At 53.7% G+C, this 17,768-nt stretch overlaps 2 protein-coding genes across 19 annotated transcripts in view; both read right to left on the bottom strand.

Annotated features, from left to right (window-relative positions):
- Nucleotides 1–4,329, bottom strand: part of LOC101135633 (probable palmitoyltransferase ZDHHC11B) — a 67,968-nt gene extending 63,639 nt beyond the window's left edge. For all 6 annotated transcript variants that reach the window (XR_010131858.1, XM_063700864.1, XM_063700868.1 and 3 more), the window contains exons 1-2: nt 836–4,329; nt 190–739 (exon numbers count right to left, since the gene is read on the bottom strand). The gene's annotated coding sequence lies outside the window, so the exon portion shown is untranslated. The remainder of the gene's footprint in view (nt 1–189; nt 740–835) is intronic.
- An 82-nt stretch (nt 4,330–4,411) lies between these two features.
- Nucleotides 4,412–17,768, bottom strand: part of BRD9 (bromodomain containing 9) — a 29,265-nt gene continuing 15,908 nt past the window's right edge. For 12 of the 13 annotated variants that reach the window (XM_055367749.2, XM_055367754.2, XM_055367750.2 and 9 more), the window contains 5 exons: nt 16,732–16,843; nt 12,224–12,262; nt 11,173–11,275; nt 6,078–6,245; nt 4,412–5,232 (listed from right to left, as the gene is read on the bottom strand). In XM_055367749.2, coding sequence (XP_055223724.2) covers nt 5,132–5,232; nt 6,078–6,245; nt 11,173–11,275; nt 12,224–12,262; nt 16,732–16,843 — 523 coding nt within the window. In that variant the 3' untranslated portion in view covers nt 4,412–5,131. The other variant, XM_055367751.2, reaches the window with a different exon arrangement.

Genomic DNA, 17,768 nt, shown 5'->3' with positions numbered 1-17,768 from the left:
TCTTAAGTCAAATACTTGAAAAGCCCCCGAGCTGACTAGGATTGCAATGCGTTGTGGTCCGCAACAAAATGCAGCAAGACAACCCTAAAAAAAAAAAAAACACCTAAAACCCCTACAACAACCAACAGGCGACGTCCAGGAAGACTGCGACCCCAGAGTACTCAGCCTAGGAGGAACCGGGGGAGGTACCTGCGCAGCTGGTTCTGAGCAAAGACTTTGGCCACCGTGGCTCTAACTGACTTCAGCACATTTTTTCGTAGTCTCACGAGTGGAGGGAGTCTCAGCATTTTAGCAAGTTGTTTCACTGGCCATCCTCTGAGCTCAGGAATTCGGTCACTGGCTTAACTCGGGGCACAGCTTCACCATGACCCATGCCAAGGAAGGGTTTCTCCTGAGAAGGGCCAGCAAGTGTGTTTAAGGGCATCCTCCCTCCTGTCCCTGCAGCCCTCCTCCCTCAGCACTCAAGGCATTTCCAGTTCCTGTCAGTTGGGGGGGGGTCCCCAAGGACTCCTATCTGAATGCCTCTGACGCGGGCCAGCTGCTGACGCTGACTTTGGGGGTGAGGACGGGAAGGTGGACAGGGATGCACCCTTTCTGTTAGCAGGGGTCCCTCCAAGACCACCACCGTGAGGGAGTCGTCCACAGTCAGGGGCCCTCTTGCCGGCTGAAGCCTGCTGGGTCTCACTCTGGTGCCTGGAGCCTGCAGTGGCCAGAGGTCTGCTGCCCATGGACATCTTGTCTGTCAGGGGCACACACGAGGTACACAAGTAAGAGGAACAGCTGGGCTCGGGCGGGTGCCCAGGACGACATGGGGGGAAGGGGCAGGGAAGCCTACCTGACATAGCTCTCCAGGACTTGGGGGCCCCTGCGGGGCAGCTGCTCTGGCCAGAGAGGCTGAGATGGTGCTGCTAGACCACTAAGGTGACGGCAGGTCCCCCAGGACAAACGCCCCGTCTTGTAGCCTGGAGTGGCTTGTGAGGCCTCTTCCAAAGGTTTTCTTGCCAAACTCAAGACAACTGGCTTTTATTCACCAAGGTCTGCAATTAACGTCCCGACACCTGCAGGTATTGTGGCCCTGATGCTGTCTAAAGATTGAGGCAAACACCCTCAAAACACACCTGCACACCCTCCCCCACCACCTGCACACCCAGTCTCAGTCCCCATGTGCTGCTGTAACAAAATACCTGAGACGGAGTAATTTTAAAGAACAGAAACTTATTTCTCCCCATTCTGGAGGCTGAAGTCCAAGATTCAGGAGCCAGCAGGTCTGGTGTCTGGCAAGGGGGGCGCTCAGCTTCCAAGGTGGTACCTTTCTGCTGCATCCTACGGAGGGGACAGACACTGTGTTCTCACGTGGAGGCGCTGGGAGGGTGAGAGGTCTCTGCTGACTGAGGCCTGGTCTGCAAGGACCTTCATCCCCTTCACGGCCTAACCACTCCTAACACCATCACACTGGCCATTCGGTTATGACGCTTAAATTTTGGTGGAGACAAAAACCACAGCACACCCACACCCTGACCCCTCACACCAAACACATCATGCACTCACACACCCACACACCCACCTGCACCCCATACACACTCACACACCCCATACCTGGACCTCATACAGATCTGCACACCCCCATACATGCACCTTCATACGCACCTGCATATACCCCATAGCTTCACCCCCATACACACCTGCACACCCCCACACCCGCACCCCATACACACCTGCACACACACCTGCACCCCATACACACCTGCACACACACCTGCACCCCATACACACCTGCGCACCCCCACACCTGCACCCCATCCGAACCTGCACACCCCCACACCTGCAGCCCATGCACACGTGCACTCCCTACCCAGACTGAGGTCTTGGAGGAGACCCCTTTGCCCCTCCTCTGCCTCCCGATTCAGAACAGGAGGCTGTGAGCTCGGGAGGGGTCAGGCACCTACCTAAAAGTTGACAAGTGCCCAAGGTTAACAGATGGTGGGGGAGGCTCAGCCACACTCAGAGGACCTAGGGTAGTTCTGGGTGACTGGGCATCTGCCTCAGTTTCCCCACCTGCAACAAAGCCCTGAGGGCACCACGGGGTGAGCGGATCTTGGATTCTGCAGGCCCCAGAACCACCAAAGGGTGGGAGGGGCTGGACAGAGGTTGGAAGTGTGGCCCAAGCCAAGCCCAGAGGATGCCACCTCCCACACAGCAGGTCCCACCACCCTCCTGCTTCCTGGCTCAGACAAGCACAGGCTTGCAGGGCCCTGGCCAGTGATGCACAGCTGCTGGCCGTCACGCCCCACAATCTGCAAGTGGTCCCTGTCACTGCTGCCCTCTGCTCCCAGCTACCTCCCCCTCCCCTACCCAGGTTCTGCCCACATCAACCGGGGAGCAGGGTAGGGGGGACCAGTAGCTGTTCCCCGCCTGCACAGGGAGAGCTGGAGCTGCACCCCCAGCCGCTCCCCAGGCTGAGACACGGCCATGTCTGTGGGGCCTCCCTGGAAAGCTCTTGTGTCCTGCCAGACACATGCGTGGCAGCCTGTTCCCCTCTGCCCCTCCTCTGGCCTCAACATGAGATGGCTGCCACAGCAGCAGTCACTGTGTGACCACAAAGGAAGCATCCAGGGACCAGAGAGAAGCTGAGCTCAGGGAAGGCCCCAGCCCCTGCTCCCCCCACTGTGGCTGCTCTGTGCCATGGCATGCGGGCTTGGGGACACCCAAAGGTGGTGCACCCACAAAAGAGGGTGGAGGCGCCCACGGGCTGCCAGCAAGAGCAGAGGCTGCCGGAATCCTGGGAGGCCACACATGACCTACCTGGACAGCTCCAGCCACCACCAGGGCCCTCTAAGTCCTGCAGGATCAGCTGACCAGGGTGGCCCCGTATCTGTGCAGCCCAAGGGGCAGTGGGAGGAGCCCTGGACTCTCCAGCCCACTCCCATCTCCTGACCCGAGGGGAGCCTCTCGGCCTGTAGGTCACCCATAGGCCTCTTTAAGATGTCCCCTCATTGCACACTCACTAAGACTGAAGCCACGTGGTGGCTGCTGCCCAGTGCCCCTCTCCGCTGGGACCCTGTGGACCAACAATGCTGCCCAGAGGGACAGCCAGTCTCGGGGACCTCAGGGTGCAGGAACAAGGGCCAGGCCACCAGGAAGCCAGGCAGGGTGGCTGCCTCCCGCAGCTCAGCACTGCCTGTGGGCTGCACCTGACCTCCACCCAGAAACTGCTTCAGAGCGCTAAGAGCCGGGAGGGACGGCCGCCCACGCCTGCCGCACCACGAGGGCACAGCTGTGTCACCTCGATGCAGGCTGCTTTGTGCTGCTGTAACAGAACGCCTGAGACTGGGTAACCTGAAAGACACGAGGCTTATTTGGCTCATGGTCCTGGGGCTGCAAAGTTTAAGACAGGGCCCCAGCATGTGGCGAGGGCTCGTCCACTCACAGTGGATGTGAAGCAAGGTGTTCAGAGATCGGATGGTGGGAGGACACCTGACTCCGCAGCAACCTGCTGTCAGGAGCCACGTTGTTCCTGAGCCCAAGCTCTCCAAGGCTGTACCCTGGGGACCCGGCTGTGGGAAGTGTCTGTCCTGTTAAGGGAATCCTGGCCTCGCCTCTGGAGCCCCAGTGGAAGCTGGGTGCGGTACACAGCCCCACTGAGCTTGGGACTGCAGATGCTGCCTTTCCCAGCCTCCCTGAAGCAAGGGCGTCCTCCCAGAGTTGGGGGTGGGGAGCAGAGCCTGCAGGCAGCCACTGGAACAGTGCACTTGGTGGCATCCAGGGACAGGACGGCAGATGCAGCTGTGCAGACAAGCGTGGAGTCTGCTTCCTAGCCAGCACGGAGGGTGCAGCCCAGGCTCTGCCCCTCGTCTGAGCCCTGTTCACAAACTCTTCCTGTGAGTCAGCTACTGTGGCTTCTTCATGCTCTGTCCAGAGGCAATGGCTTTGCTCCCACTTCCACCAGGGCCCAGGAAGGACCTGAGAATGCTCACCCATGCCACACAGAGCACCGGCCACCCTGCTCACCCAGCGTCAATGGCCTGCGAGGGTCAGCCCTGTGGTCCCGTGGTATGAGGGCCCAGGCACTGCATACTGCCCCCGGGGCCTCTTCAGAGTCACAAATGCCGCTGCCCCCAGGACGACTGAGCTCCCATCCATGCCTGGCCTCTGGAAGGTGTGGCTTCTTCACTTTCAAGTTTCCATGGTCACAGAGCAGGGCACCCTGCAGGAGGTGCTGGTGGGCGCACAGGTGCACCCGACGTCACTGTGGGCACGACAGCTGGGCCAGAGGACCACCACCAGCTGGTAGGACACAGCACCCTCACGTGCTGGGAGCAGTCGGGTGCACTTTGGCGCTCTGTGTCTTGTGATTGGAAGCTGTGTTTATGGTATTTTGCAAATACTAACATAAATGGGTACTCAGTAAACACCCAGTTAGAAAACGTTTTATGGACATGGAATGCTCCACTGTAACGGGCAAGCAGAACACACTCCTTTCCCAGGCTCATCAATTAAACAGAAAACAGGGGAGCTCTCCTCACCCCAGCCTGGTCCTGTGCTCCCCAATGGCCCCTGTGAGGCCCCTACCATGGCCTGCCTGGGAAACACAAACTATGACAGGAACACGCAGGACTGATACAGAATGAGGCCAGACACACCCATGCCTGTGCCTCCCAAGAGCGACCCCAGGACAGTGGGGCAGACAGAGGTGTCTACACTGGCAGAAACAAGGGCTGGAGCCACACGTGATGCTCGGACACAGACGGCACACAGCTCTGCGGCCTGGCCACACACCCTTCGTGTATGACTCCACTCCTCAGGGTTCACGGGGCTGTATACAGAGACTCTCTGCTGACACGATGGCCACACGCCCTTCACGTATGACTCCACTCCTCAGGGTTCGTGGGGCTGTGTACAAAGACTCACTCTGCTGACACGATGGCCATATGGCCTTCGCGTATGACTCCACTCCTCAGGGTTCGTGGGGCTTGGAGACTCTGCTGACATGATACCACAGATAACTCATTACCTCCCCGGGGCTGCTTCCCGCATGCCAAAGGGGACAGGATCAAAGTCCTTGTCTGATGACAAAAACTCTACACGTGCAAAATAAAACTAAAAAAATAAAAGAGCTGAAGGTGGCCTAGAGTTAGGTCTTGGCAGAGGCCGCAGGCTCTGGAGACTGAAGAAACTCATAGGGGTCGTGGGTGACGTCTGGCTGCTCCCCGACACTCAGGCGAGAAGGGCTTCCTGCAATTTTCAGAACACAGGACTTCAACACACAGAACAGACCTGCAGCACATGTGGGGCTCCTGGAGCCCAAGGTCTGCTTCGTGACCTACCGCCAGGGCTCAGGGACTCCCAGGACACAGGGGCACCTCTCACTCCCTGCCAAGGAGAGCTGTGTGTAGAGACCCTGGAGCCAGGGGTCGCCCTGACCCAGCACACAGCACGGATGCTGCTTCTGAAGGAGAGAAAGCTCCTTGGCCAGGAGTCCCTCACACACAGCTCAGACCTCAGGGCAGTTCCCAAAGTCATACGGGGATATTGGGGGCCTCAGACTTTGACCCACGGCCCTCCAAAGCCTGCTCCATGCACTGTTAACACCCTGATCACAAGGTTAATGGAATCGAAAATACTGATCTTTTTGCAGATGGTTGCAGCTAAACCTCTGCAGCTGAAGAACTGCCAAGATTCACTCTGCCGACAGAGTGATCCAGTGTTTACAAGTGGGAACAAACCCCCACCCACCAAAACCACTCCAGGACACATGGCCAAGGAAGCCATGTTCTCTCCCCAGCAGAAACACTGGAACCAGGGTCCACAGAGGGCACAGGGGTGGACAGAACTGGGGACGGTATCTGGCAGAAAGCCTTAACCCAGCGTGCGGCCAGGCCAGCATCCCAGCTCCGCTCTGGCTCTGCACCCTGAGGCCGCGACCCAAGGACGTCTGTGGAAACCGACCTCCACAACAGCACAGCTGCCACGCAGCCTCCAGCCTTCCCACAACTACAATGCTGCCCACTACCTCGTCTAGATGTCACACTGACTGTGCTGGGGTCTCTGGGGATGCGGCGTGGGTGGGGGCGTCTCACCCAGGTGGTGCTGGTCCCTCTCGGAGGCGTTGGACAGGGAGCTGAGGTTGGACGACGGCCGAGAGCCGCCGCGCTCCGCCTGTGCTTCGTGCAGGTCCTGCAGGAGCTTCGTCGTCTCATCCAAGTTCAAATGGCTGTCATCAGGGTCCAGCTCCTTCTTCACCTTCCCTGTGTAAACAGGACATGACCTCACGTCGGCTAAGCTCAGCCGGCCCGTCTACCCTAAGGGCAGGAGCACACTGCCCATACAGACAGGCCTCTCCGCTCAGGACAATAATTGCTCTGGAAACTGAGTGGACGAGCTCACAGCAGACAGGTGGACAGGCCTGGAGGACAGACATTACCCTTAGCAGTGAGTGAAGGGAAGGCAGACACCGAGGGTCCTTTGCTCAAGCAAAGCATCAGACAAGACCTAGCACCGCACAGACCACGTCATGTCACGCACAGACACCGTGGAGGGATGTGGCCACAACCCAGGATGGGCCTGGTGTGGGCTCCTGTCCTCAACACACAAAGGCCAGACAGCTGGATGGAGGGTGCAAGAGGCCGGCAGACCCTGGTACCCGCCCAGTTCACTGTGGAGCAGGTTCCAGGCCACAGCCATCGGGGACCCAGCACGTCCAGCTGAGAGGTGGAAACGATGAGCTCCCAGCCCACTCCTGAACTGTGCACCAGACATGCCAAGAGACTGCACACAGGTCTGTGGTCACCTGAGCCCCACCAGCCAGGGGACCAGCTTCACCCTCCCCAGGGTGACTCTGGGCTTACCCTGACAATGCCTGGGGAAGGTCCCACAGAGTCTAAGCCACTTCTCAAACTCAGAACAAAGGCCGCCAGGCCTCAAAGGTGTGTAAGCAGACCTATCACCCAACGGCATCAACTACAAACTCCACCTGGTATCCAGTAAATGATTCCAACACACACGAAGGGGCAGGAAAACACAGCCCCAAACTAGGAGAGACTCAAAGCTGACATCAGGGAATCAGTAGACAAAGTGTAAGAACAGTGACTACAGACATGCTCTGTAGAACTGGGTAATGAGCAGAGGCTAGAACAGCTGGGAGAACTTAAAGACAGGAAGATGAGGGAAAGTTTGGAACTACCTAGAGACTTCCTGCATGGCTATGATTCAAATGCTGATAGTGATATGGACAGTGAATTCCAGGCTGAGGTGGTCTCAGATGGAGATGAGGACCTCATTGGGAATGGGGGCAAAGGTCACTCTTGCTATTCTTTAGGAGAGACTGACAGCACTGTGACCCTGCTCTAGAAATCTGTGGAACTTTGAACTTGAGAGAGATGATTTAGGGCACCTGCTGGAAGAAATTTCTAAGCACTAAAGCGTTCAAGAGGTGACTTGGCTGCTTCTAAAAGCCTATGCTCACTTGCATAAACAGAAAAATGACCTGAAACTGGAACTTATATTTAAAAGGGAAGCAGAGTGTAAAAGTTTGGAAAATTTGTACCCCAGCCATGTGGTAGAAAAGAAAAACCCATTTTCTGGGGAGGAATTCAAGAAGGCTGCAGACATTTGCATAAGTAAAGAGGAGCCAAATGTTAATACCTCAGGGACATTTCAAAGACCTTTGCCCAGACACTGCCATCACAGGCCTGGAGGTCTAGGAGGGAAAAATGGTTTCGTGGGCCAGGCCCAGGGCCCCACTACTCTGTGAAGCACTGGGACATGTGCCATGGTGCTCTGTGTCCCAGCCATGGCTAAAAGGGGCCAAGGTACAGGGCTAAAAGGGTCGATGCTTCAGAGGGTGCAAGCCCCAAGCCCTGGAAGCTTCCATGTGGTGTTGGGTATGTGGGTAGGCAGAAGGCAAGAGCTGAGGTTTGGCAGCCTCCACCTAGATTTCAGAGGATGTATGGAAAAGACAGGGTGTCCAGGCAGAAGTCTGCTGCAGGGGCAGGCCCTTCATGGAGAACTTCTGCTAGGGCAGTGCAGAGGGGAAATGTGAGGTTGGAGCCCTCACCCCACACAGAGTACCCACTGGGGCACTGCCTAGTGGAGCTGTGAGAAAAGGGCCACCGTCCTCCAGACCTCAGAATGGTAGATCTGACAGCTTGCACCATGCCATCTGGAAAAGCTGCAGGCACTCAACACCAGCCAGGGAAAGCAGCCACAGAGGCTGTACCCTGCAGAGCCACAAGGGCGGGGCTGCCCAAGGCCGTGGGAGCCCATCCCTTGCATCAGTGTAGCCTGGATGTGAGACAAGGAATCAAAGAAGATTCTTTCGGGGCCTCAAGATGTAATGACTGCCCTGCTGGGTTTCAGATTTGTAGCCTGCTGCCCCTTTGTTTTGGCTGATTTCTCCCTCTTGGGATGGGTCTATTTACCCAATGCCTGTACCCGACTTGTATCTTGGAATTAACTAACTTGTTTTGGATTTTACAGGCTCACAGGAAGAAGTAACTTGCCTTGTCTCAGATAAGACTTTGGACTGTGGACTTCTGAGTTAATGCTGGAATGAGTTAAGACTTTAGGGGACTGTTAGGAAGGCATGATTGTGTTTTGAAATGTGAAAAGGACAAAAGATTCGAGGAGTCAGGGGCAGAATGATACAGTTTGGCTCTGTATTCCTGCCCAAATCTCATGTTGAATTGTAATTCCCAATGTTAGGGGAGGGTCCTGGTGGAAGATGATTGGATCATGGGGATGGATTTCCCCCTTGCTGTTCTCTGTTCTCATGATAGTGAGTGACTTCTCATGAGATCTGGTTGTTTCAAAGCACTTCCTCCTTTGCATTCTCTCCTGCTCCGCCATGTGAAGACATGCATGTTTCTCCTTCATCTTCCGCCATGATTGGAAGTTTCCTGATGCCTCCCAGCCATGCCTCCCAAACAGCCTGAGGAACTGTGAGTCAATAAAACCTCTTTCCTTCACCAATGACCAGTCTCAGGTGGTTCTTTATAACAGTGTGAGGACAGACTAACACACCACAGCACATCAGCACCAAAGCCCATCAGCACCAAGCTGCTGAGAAGTAGTAATAAGGACAAAATCTTAGAAGTGCTGAGAAAAACAGCTGCTGTGCAGAAAAGTGCTGTCACAGCGGCCTGGGGCCAGGGTCCCCTGGAAGGCAAGGCCAGCCACGGCTGGCATCTGGGGTCCCCCCCAGTGCTAGGGATTGTTCACAGCTCCAACAACAGGAACAGAGTGGTTTATGCTAAAGCTCACCTTCCCTCCGGGGTCTGGATTTTGGTACCTGCCTGGCAAGGGGGTACCCTGTGACCAGACCCCAGTGACCCTGGGCACCAAGCCTCTGATGAGCTTCCCTGGTGGGCATTTCACATGTGTTGTCACAGCGCACTCCTGGGAATTAAGCGTGTCCCACGTGCCTCTGCTGGGAGTGGATCTGGGCCTCACGCTGGATTTCCTTGGATGTCACTCTTGTCCCTCTGCTGCTGTTGGCACCCTTCCCCTATAATAAATCATGGCCATAAGTGCCTGAACAGAGCCAGCAGAGACAGGTGGAATGTCACCACGCGAAGCAGTGGGACCCATGGATCCAGGCACCACAAATGCTGCTGGAGGTCAGAACAGCTGGGGGGGGCGCTGCACCGGCAGCCTCCCAGGTGAGGGCACAGTCTCCAGGATGGCCCCACCGGCTGATGCCAACTGAAAGCCCCAGGCTGTGGTCTGTGCTTCCGACTAACCAGCTATCAAATGGGGTTCCCAGAAGACCAGACTTGAGCTCTATGAATTTCCTAGAGTGACTCACAGGAGTCAGGGAAACATCTGTAAATGAAAAATAAAATTCTAAGCCCCATGGACTGAACGGATTCCCACTCTTGGCCAAGGGCACTCCAAAGTCAACCTGGAAAATGAGGTCAGGCCATGATGTGAAGCGGGACTGGACTTGCCTCATTATCCCCTCTTTTGGAATTCAGGCACAGCTGACCAGCATTAACTTTAAAACAGAAATCTGAAGGTTGACAAAGCAGACTCCGTGGTAATAAGACACCAAATTCCGATCCAACTTTAGTACAGCATCACGTGATAGACGGCAGGCCCTGAAAGAAACTGAGTATTTTATCTCTAAATATATTTCTTTGACATATTTTGAAATAGCCCTGCAAAGATGTCTCTTGTGGGAAAAATCTACATTCTGTAGAGAATCTCCTGCCCCTTCCAAGTCTCTTCCTGACCCAACAGAGATTTAACTAACAATCTGGTACCTTTGAGGGCCTCATGAGTGATGTTTGCCATCTACTCTACCCTTTATGAAGCCTGCTACCTGAAGGCTGAATTCATCTATGTGACAAGAACCTTGGCTTCTACAACTGCTTATGTTAACCACGCACATTTCTTTCTGACTTCAGCTCTTCAGAGCTTAACCCTTTCAACCAAATGCCAATCAGGAAATCTCTGAATCCACCAACGACCCGATGTTCCTCGCTTCAAGTTGTCCCGCCTTTCCAACACGAACCACTGTTACAACTGACATGTACTGACTGATGGCCTCTGTCTCCCTAAAACATATCAAAACAAGCTGCAGACCAGTCCTCCTCGGCAAATGTTCTTGGGACCTCCTGGGACTGTGTCACAACCACGGTCTTCATATTTCACTCAGAAGAAACCTCTCTAAATACCCTGCAGAGTTTGACTCTTCTGTCCACACACTAGGCTGACATTTACCCATTTATTCTGCGGGGTGTCACCCAGGGTACGGATGGGCCCCAGGTGGGAGCGATGCAGAGGGGACCCGTGGGAAGGGGCTGCCTTCTTCCCAGAGCCTCCAGGCGTCCGGCAATGAGGCTCCCTAGGGAACCCCACCTTTTGGGATTTCATGGAGGCGGTAGGCAACACTGATGAAATCCACAGCCACTGGGGATCGGCCAGACCCCATCCTGAGGTTACCCAGGGGCTGCAACCACTTCTCATTAGCTTAAAAAAGACACAACACTCAGGAGATTCCAAGGGTTTTAGGTGCTATGGTCCAAAAACCTGGGACAAAGACCAAATACTGTAACAAAAGATTTTCCTGGCATCCCTGTCTAGTCAGGAAGGGAGAGGAGGTGGAGGCTGCGTGTTTTCTTCCTCTATCACACCTTCACCGGGTGCTGTGGGAAAGCGCCTGTTACAACTCACCCAGAGAGCTGAGCATGGAGATATCCACAGAGACGTCCGGATAGGACTTCATCGACATGAACTCCAGAACAGAGCTGCTGCTGTCTCCTAGGGTGTCCCCAGCCTGTGGAGACAGACACGCATCAAGCGCAAATGAAACATCAAACGAAAAATGAAATGGTACTTCACACTCGCTATTGAAACCACTCTAATTATTTGCTAAACGTGAACCCACCCCTCAGTAAGTGACAAGACCAAGCCCTGTTCACTGAGGCTGCTGTTCAAGGGACGGTCAGGTTGGAGCTCACGAACGGATATGCAAATCCATGTCAAAGAAAAACCTACTGAGACCAACAATGCAAACTAACAATCCTTTGTTAACTTTTTGGAGCTAAAGAAATTGGGGAGGGACATTATGCAACAGGAAGACACACGGAATTTTAGGGTCCAGGACTATTTCTCAGGCACTTCACAGAGCACACAACCTTCCCTTTCCTTTCCCAGCAAGCCGTGTCCTCAGGGCTAGACTACAGCCACCCTAACACATACTCTCTCATCAGCTCCCTGCAGCTCGGCCTCTGCCCTCAGACAGATGTTAAGGGGTCTCTCCAGGTTCCCAGGGACCCTGGACCAAAGCCCAAGCCCATGCCTGCTGACTGTCAGAGACACACCTGCCAATCGGCAGGTGCAGCAGTCTGGGCTCACAGCACTGCCCTGCCAGCACTGGCCCCAGAGCCCACTGTGCTTGGGACAACACCTGCTACTCACCAAGCAGGTCCCGAGAAGGCCCATCCTGCCCGACCCTTGCAAGGGTGTCCCACAAGGACAGCACCCAGCGGGGCCAACTGCTCTGAAACTACCCATTTCTGGATTTGGAAGAACATACTGCGGCTTCACACCACTCACCTCAAGTCATGAAAAGAGGAGGAGAAACGCTATTGATCTTACTGATCAGAAACGGACTCCATTTCTAAACGCTGTCATATACACAGACCTCCCCACCTCAAAGGCTGGACACAACTTTCCCTGCGAGAATAATATTTGGCTTGCCCTTCCATGTTCAAAAACTTACCTTGGCTTCATCTGGAGGCTTCAAGGGAACATTTCTTCTCTGAAAAGTAAATGAGGACAGAAACTAGTTTTTCCAGAGTGATTTCATAGAAACGGACAATTCGCTGACATTACACACACGTAAAAATGGCTTGTGCGCTTCTGCGAATTCTGCTCCCCAGTCACGCCATCTTAATGGATCAAGGCTGGGAGTCCTCCAAACCTTCTTCATCACCAGTCACTGACCCAACCACGCCCAGCCCCCTCCTCAGCGCCAGAATTGTGTGCCGGGGACAGCGCTCCACAGGGCGAGATGGAGAGGACAGAGAGAGAGGACGCCGATGCTGTTTCGGCAGCCTTGGGTGGCTTAAAACAAAAGAAAAAAGATGTGCCTAGATCCTATGGGAAGCTTAGGATAAGAAGGGTCTCATGGGTTCCACCTGGAATATGACCAGGTGCCTGAGACCAGCTCGAGTCCTGCAGGGGCAGGTGTGTGCAGGAGCCAAAGAGGCAGACACCTCCTGGCGGTGCCTGCGGCAGGTGGGCCGGGCCGTGCATTGTCCTCCTTCCACAACTGTCGGCCTCCATGGCACACCTGTCCTGTGCTCCGGTGGAGCGATGCTGTAGTATGCACTCTATCATGTGTGATCTTTGTTCGAAATAAAGTTTCTCAGATTCAATGACATTGATTTTCACAAGCTTTTAATTAGAAAATGAATACTGCTGTTTTGTTCGCATCTGTTTCCCCACAAGCCTTCAGTCACTTTAGTCCTGAGCATCATTTACTGCGGGGGTGCACTCGGGGTCACTCAACTCCATATCCAAGTTCACTTTCCCGAAAGGAATCTAACTGGAACCCAGAGAGGAAACTACAGAGCCATCCCATTTCCGGGCTGTGAGGGGGTCACTTTCCCTACCCCACAGCAATGCTTGATTCTAACGCTGTGTTGGGGGGGCCGGCTTCCTGCCTGGAGGGAGCCTGCAGGCCACAACACAGGAGGGTGACCAGAGCTCAGAGTCAGAACCACGAGCTGGTGGGGCAGGCTCTGCAGAGGGAGCTGCTCCTCAGAGCTGCAGAAATCTACGTGGGGACTCCCGCCTGACTGCAACCCTCTCTTCAGGGGCCTGCGAGCCCTCCAAGCATGGAAATCAAGGAAAATCTTGAGTTCCTTCAAGGGAAATTCCAGTTACTTAGATAACTCCGAGAAGTAAATCAGCGACTTGATAAGCAAGAAGGTAACAGTATCCTAAAACAACAGTCAAGGAAGCTGGAGACAGATGTTTGTTCCCTGTAGAAAGTAAAGACAACCTCCCAGCACTGTTCCCTGTAGAAAGAAAAGACAACATCCTACCACTCTGGGAGGCTGAGATGGATGCATCATTTGAGGTCAGGAGTTCAAGACCAGCCTGGCCAACATGGTGAAACTCTGCCTCTACTAAAAATACAAAAATTAGCCAGGTGTGGTGGCGCGTGCCTGTAATCCCAGCTACTCGGGAGGCTGAGGCAGGAGAATCGCTAGAATCAGGGAGGCAGAGGTTGCAGTGAGCCACAATCACGCCACTGCACTCCAGCCTGGGTGACAGAGTGAGACTCTATGTCTCAAAAAGAAAGAAAGTAAAGATAACATCTTAATGTATATCCCTGAGTTGTCTTTCAGAAACCTGGACCCTCCACCTAGGACCTCCCCAACAAACTAATCTACTGGCACGAAGGGCTCAGATAAGGAGAAACTGAAGACTGAGCTCTGACCCCGTTCTTTGTTCTGAATTTCTTCCTGACGGGCCTGGAGGAAGCCACACCCACAAGCCTAAGCTAACATTCTTTTCTCTTCACCCCAAATTTTTAAACAAAGCTTCTCCTCCTTAACCAGCTGCAAATCAGAAAACCTTTGAATCCACCTATTACCTATAAGGCCCTGCTTGCAGATACCGCCCTTCTAGGCCAAGCCGACATGTAACCTCTGTGTCCTTATGCATGACTCTGCCTTTCAGTTCTGCTTTCCTGAGATCTACCCCTGCTTTACAAGCCTTGCCTGTAGCCAGTGGGGGAGGCCAGGATTTATACATGAGCCTCCTGGCCCATCTTGCTTGGCGCCCTGCAAATACACGTGTCCTTTCTACGACAAAACCTCGGCATGGGTGTCTGGGTTTACTGCACCAGGCATGTGGACCCCAGTTCATCTGTAACAAGCACAGATGAAACCGTCAGGTCAAGGGACTGACCCCTCCTCGGCAGCCATGAGCCAAACGTTCTCAGAGCCTGGGCAGGACAGAGACTCATCCGAACTCCACCCACAGCAGAGACCACGCTGAAAAGACAGGGCTCCCCGAAGGGCCACTCCTTAGCATTAAGGCTACACGAACCCTAGAATAAGGCTGCCCTGGACCCACCCCAGACAAGCCTGGTAGGATCCGGCCATCATCCACAAGTAACAACTGCCAAAATGATCATCAGTATTCTCCGAAAGAGAGCAAGAACCCAGATCAGCCTTGCCCAGCACACATAACGTGAGCACACGCCTTGTTCTAAATGTTTTTTTATCTTTTTTTTGAGACAGGGTCTTGCTCTATTGCCTAGACCAGAGGGCGGTGGTGCAATCGCACTGCAGCCTCAACCTCCCAGCCTCAAGTGATCCTCCCACCTTAGCCTCCTGTGGAGCTGATGACAGGTGCATGCCACCGTACCCAGCTCTTAAAATTCTAGCTGCCACATTAAAATTACTCTTAACATTCAATTAACTAATGCATTTTACTTAGAAAAATTTATTGAAGATGTTTTTATTCCAACATGTGGGCCATAAGAAGTCGTTACTCATATTTTTACATTTTTTGTATTAGTTTTTTAAGATCTAGTTTGTAGCTCACACATCACATCTAAATTCAGACTGGCCACATTCAAATTTCCCAGCGGCCATGTGGCCAGTGCTTTTTTTATCAGACAGCGAGGGTCAGGACTGTCCACCAGGCACGTGCACAATGGCCCACAGCTCCAAGTGCAGCAAAGTGTCAAACAGAAACAGAACCGGAAACGGCAGAGGCAACAGACTCAGTGACTGAGGACTTCAAAAGCAGCAGCAATAAATACAAACATGGCTCAAGGATGTGAGGAAAAACACACACACAACATGAGAGAAGATACACAAAAGCCGCAAATGGAGCCCAAGTGATGAGCAGCGCGGGACGGCATCATCAGTGAAAACTGATCCAGGATAACAGGTTCAGGTGTGGCCAGAGAACAGGTGAGTGAACTTAGCCAACAGCATCAGAAACTAATCTGCAGCAGCCTGGTGCGGCAGCACAGTGTCGGTGCCATGTGAGATAACGCGAGCTGTCCTCAGAGTGCCACAGTCTAGCAGGAGGAGGGAGAGGCAGTGGTGGAAAATGACATTTGAGTAATGGCTAAAAATCCTCCAAATATGATGAAAACTACAGACAGATCCAAGAAACAACAAATGCTAAGTAGAACACAAAGAAAAGCCCACCAAGGCACCTGGAAAATACAATGCTGAAAATCACTGATAAAGAAAGATAAAAGTTCAAAAGCTCCTAGAGCACCGGCCAGATCCCGTCCTGCCGAGGGCCTGGGAGTGAGCAGCCGAGGCTCTGTGAGCCACACGCTGCCCGAAGCATCTTCTTCTTCCTTTTCTTTTCTGTAAACACCCTTTTAAAGATGTAAAAGACATTCCTGGCTTGTGGTCTGTACAAAAGCAGACTTCAGGTCAGATCTGGCCGAAAAGACACGTCACATGTGGGAAACAAAGATGACAATGACTTCAGATGCTTTTTTTTTTTTTGGAGATGGAGTCTGGCTCTGTGGCCCAAGCTGGAGTGCAGCGGCATGATCTCGGCTCACTGCAAGCTCTGCCTCCTGGGTTCACGCCATTCTCCTGCCTCAGCCTCCCGAGTAGCTGGGACTACAAGCACCTGCCACCACGCCCGGCTAATTTTTTCTATTTTTTAGTAGAGACAGGGTTTCACCGTGTTAGCCAGGATGGTCTCGACCTCCTGACCTTGTGATCTGCCCGCCTCGGCCTCCCAAAGTGCTGGGATTACAAGTGTGAGCCACCATGCTTGGCCCAGATGCTTTTTTATAGCAACAATGCAAGTCAAACCTATTTTACAGTAGATGGGAAAAAAGGTCATCTAAAATTCCATACACAGGGAAAATGAATTTCAAAAATGAAGATGCAATAAAGACTTTCAGAGAAGCCAATGCTGAGAGATCACTGTCAGTAAATCTGAACTACAGGAAATATTTTTTTAAACTCTTCAGGATGAAGGAAAGTGACAGAGATGAAAGATGAAGATGGAAATAGAGAGTTACGAGTGCGCTGGAGTGGTGAGCACACAGTCACGGTCTCCGGGGGACACCTGCCCATGCAGAGAAGCACGCAGATCCTGACGAGGAGCCGGCAGCAGAGTCCCTGCGACAGCTCCTCGTCCCCGAAAGCCTGGTCAGGCTGCAGGCTCTTCCCACCAGCAGCACCCCAAGGGCACCTGCCCCCCCACCCCGGTGCGAGCGCAGCCCACCTGCTTCAGCTGGAAGAGCGTCCTAGAGTGGTCTCCGCCTGTGATCTGGTCCAGGAGGTCGTCCACCACTTTCTTGCTGTAGCTCCCAGCATCCTTCACAAACTCCTGCAGGCTAGAGGGGCCGCGGGAGAAGGTATGCTGAAAGGCATGCTGTGTGCTCCACGCCAAGCCCTTGTCGCCTGGCCCTCGCGGCGGCCCTGATCACAGAAGCCTGCTGTGCCAGTGCAGCTCCTCGGTCCCCGTGACCCTCCCAGAGCGGGTATTTTGAGGGGAGTGGCTGATAGTTTTCATTAGATTTTCAAAGTGGTCCATGACCCAAAAAGGTTAAAAAGATCTCAGTGGGGAGAGGGAGAAAAGCATGAATACACACGCACACAGCCTAGAAACACACGTGTGCTATGTTATCATCTGTAAAAGGATACGCCTATCTTTCCACTCGTTATGCGTTTAAAAACACAAGTGGGTGTGGACAGAAGCACACCGGTGGGCAGCGCCTGCCGGTGAGGAATGGGCGTGTGGGGCAGTGGTGGGCCGACACTTCCAAGGCACTCCTTTTAGTACCATCCTGATTCTTGGCCATATAAATGAAACAGCTTAAAAAATAAAATATAATACAATCTAAAAAGTAGGCCAGGAACAAAAATGCATAGTCTTAGAATCAAAGCACCAAGCAAGGGCCTCAGAAGGGCTCCCCAGACTCCAAAGACCTTCGCAGAGAGGAACAAGGATGGCTGCTGGTCAGAAGCTGAACCACGGTCACAGGAGGCAGCAAGGAGACTCCGTGTCTTTGTTAAAACACCCACAGCCCGGGACAGGCCAAGCTCGGCACTCGCAGTGTGCACGGAAGCAGCACTCAGGGGCAGAGGGTCTGGGTGTCTGTGCGCTGAGGCTGGCATGGGACCACGTAGCCTCATGCCAGGCCCTAGGAGATGTGCTTCTGAGTGTTGCCCCTGCAGCCACAAGGCAGGCGGGGTCAGAATGATCTTTCTTCACAGCAACATGGAACCTGACACGTTCTAGGAACAGACAGCTGGGGA

Source organism: Gorilla gorilla, chromosome 19, assembly GCF_029281585.2.
Source record: "Gorilla gorilla gorilla isolate KB3781 chromosome 19, NHGRI_mGorGor1-v2.1_pri, whole genome shotgun sequence".
NCBI classification, from domain to species: domain Eukaryota; kingdom Metazoa; phylum Chordata; class Mammalia; order Primates; family Hominidae; genus Gorilla; species Gorilla gorilla.
The sequence above is the reverse complement of the archived record's forward strand: the minus strand, read 5'-3'. Positions and strand labels throughout refer to the sequence as shown.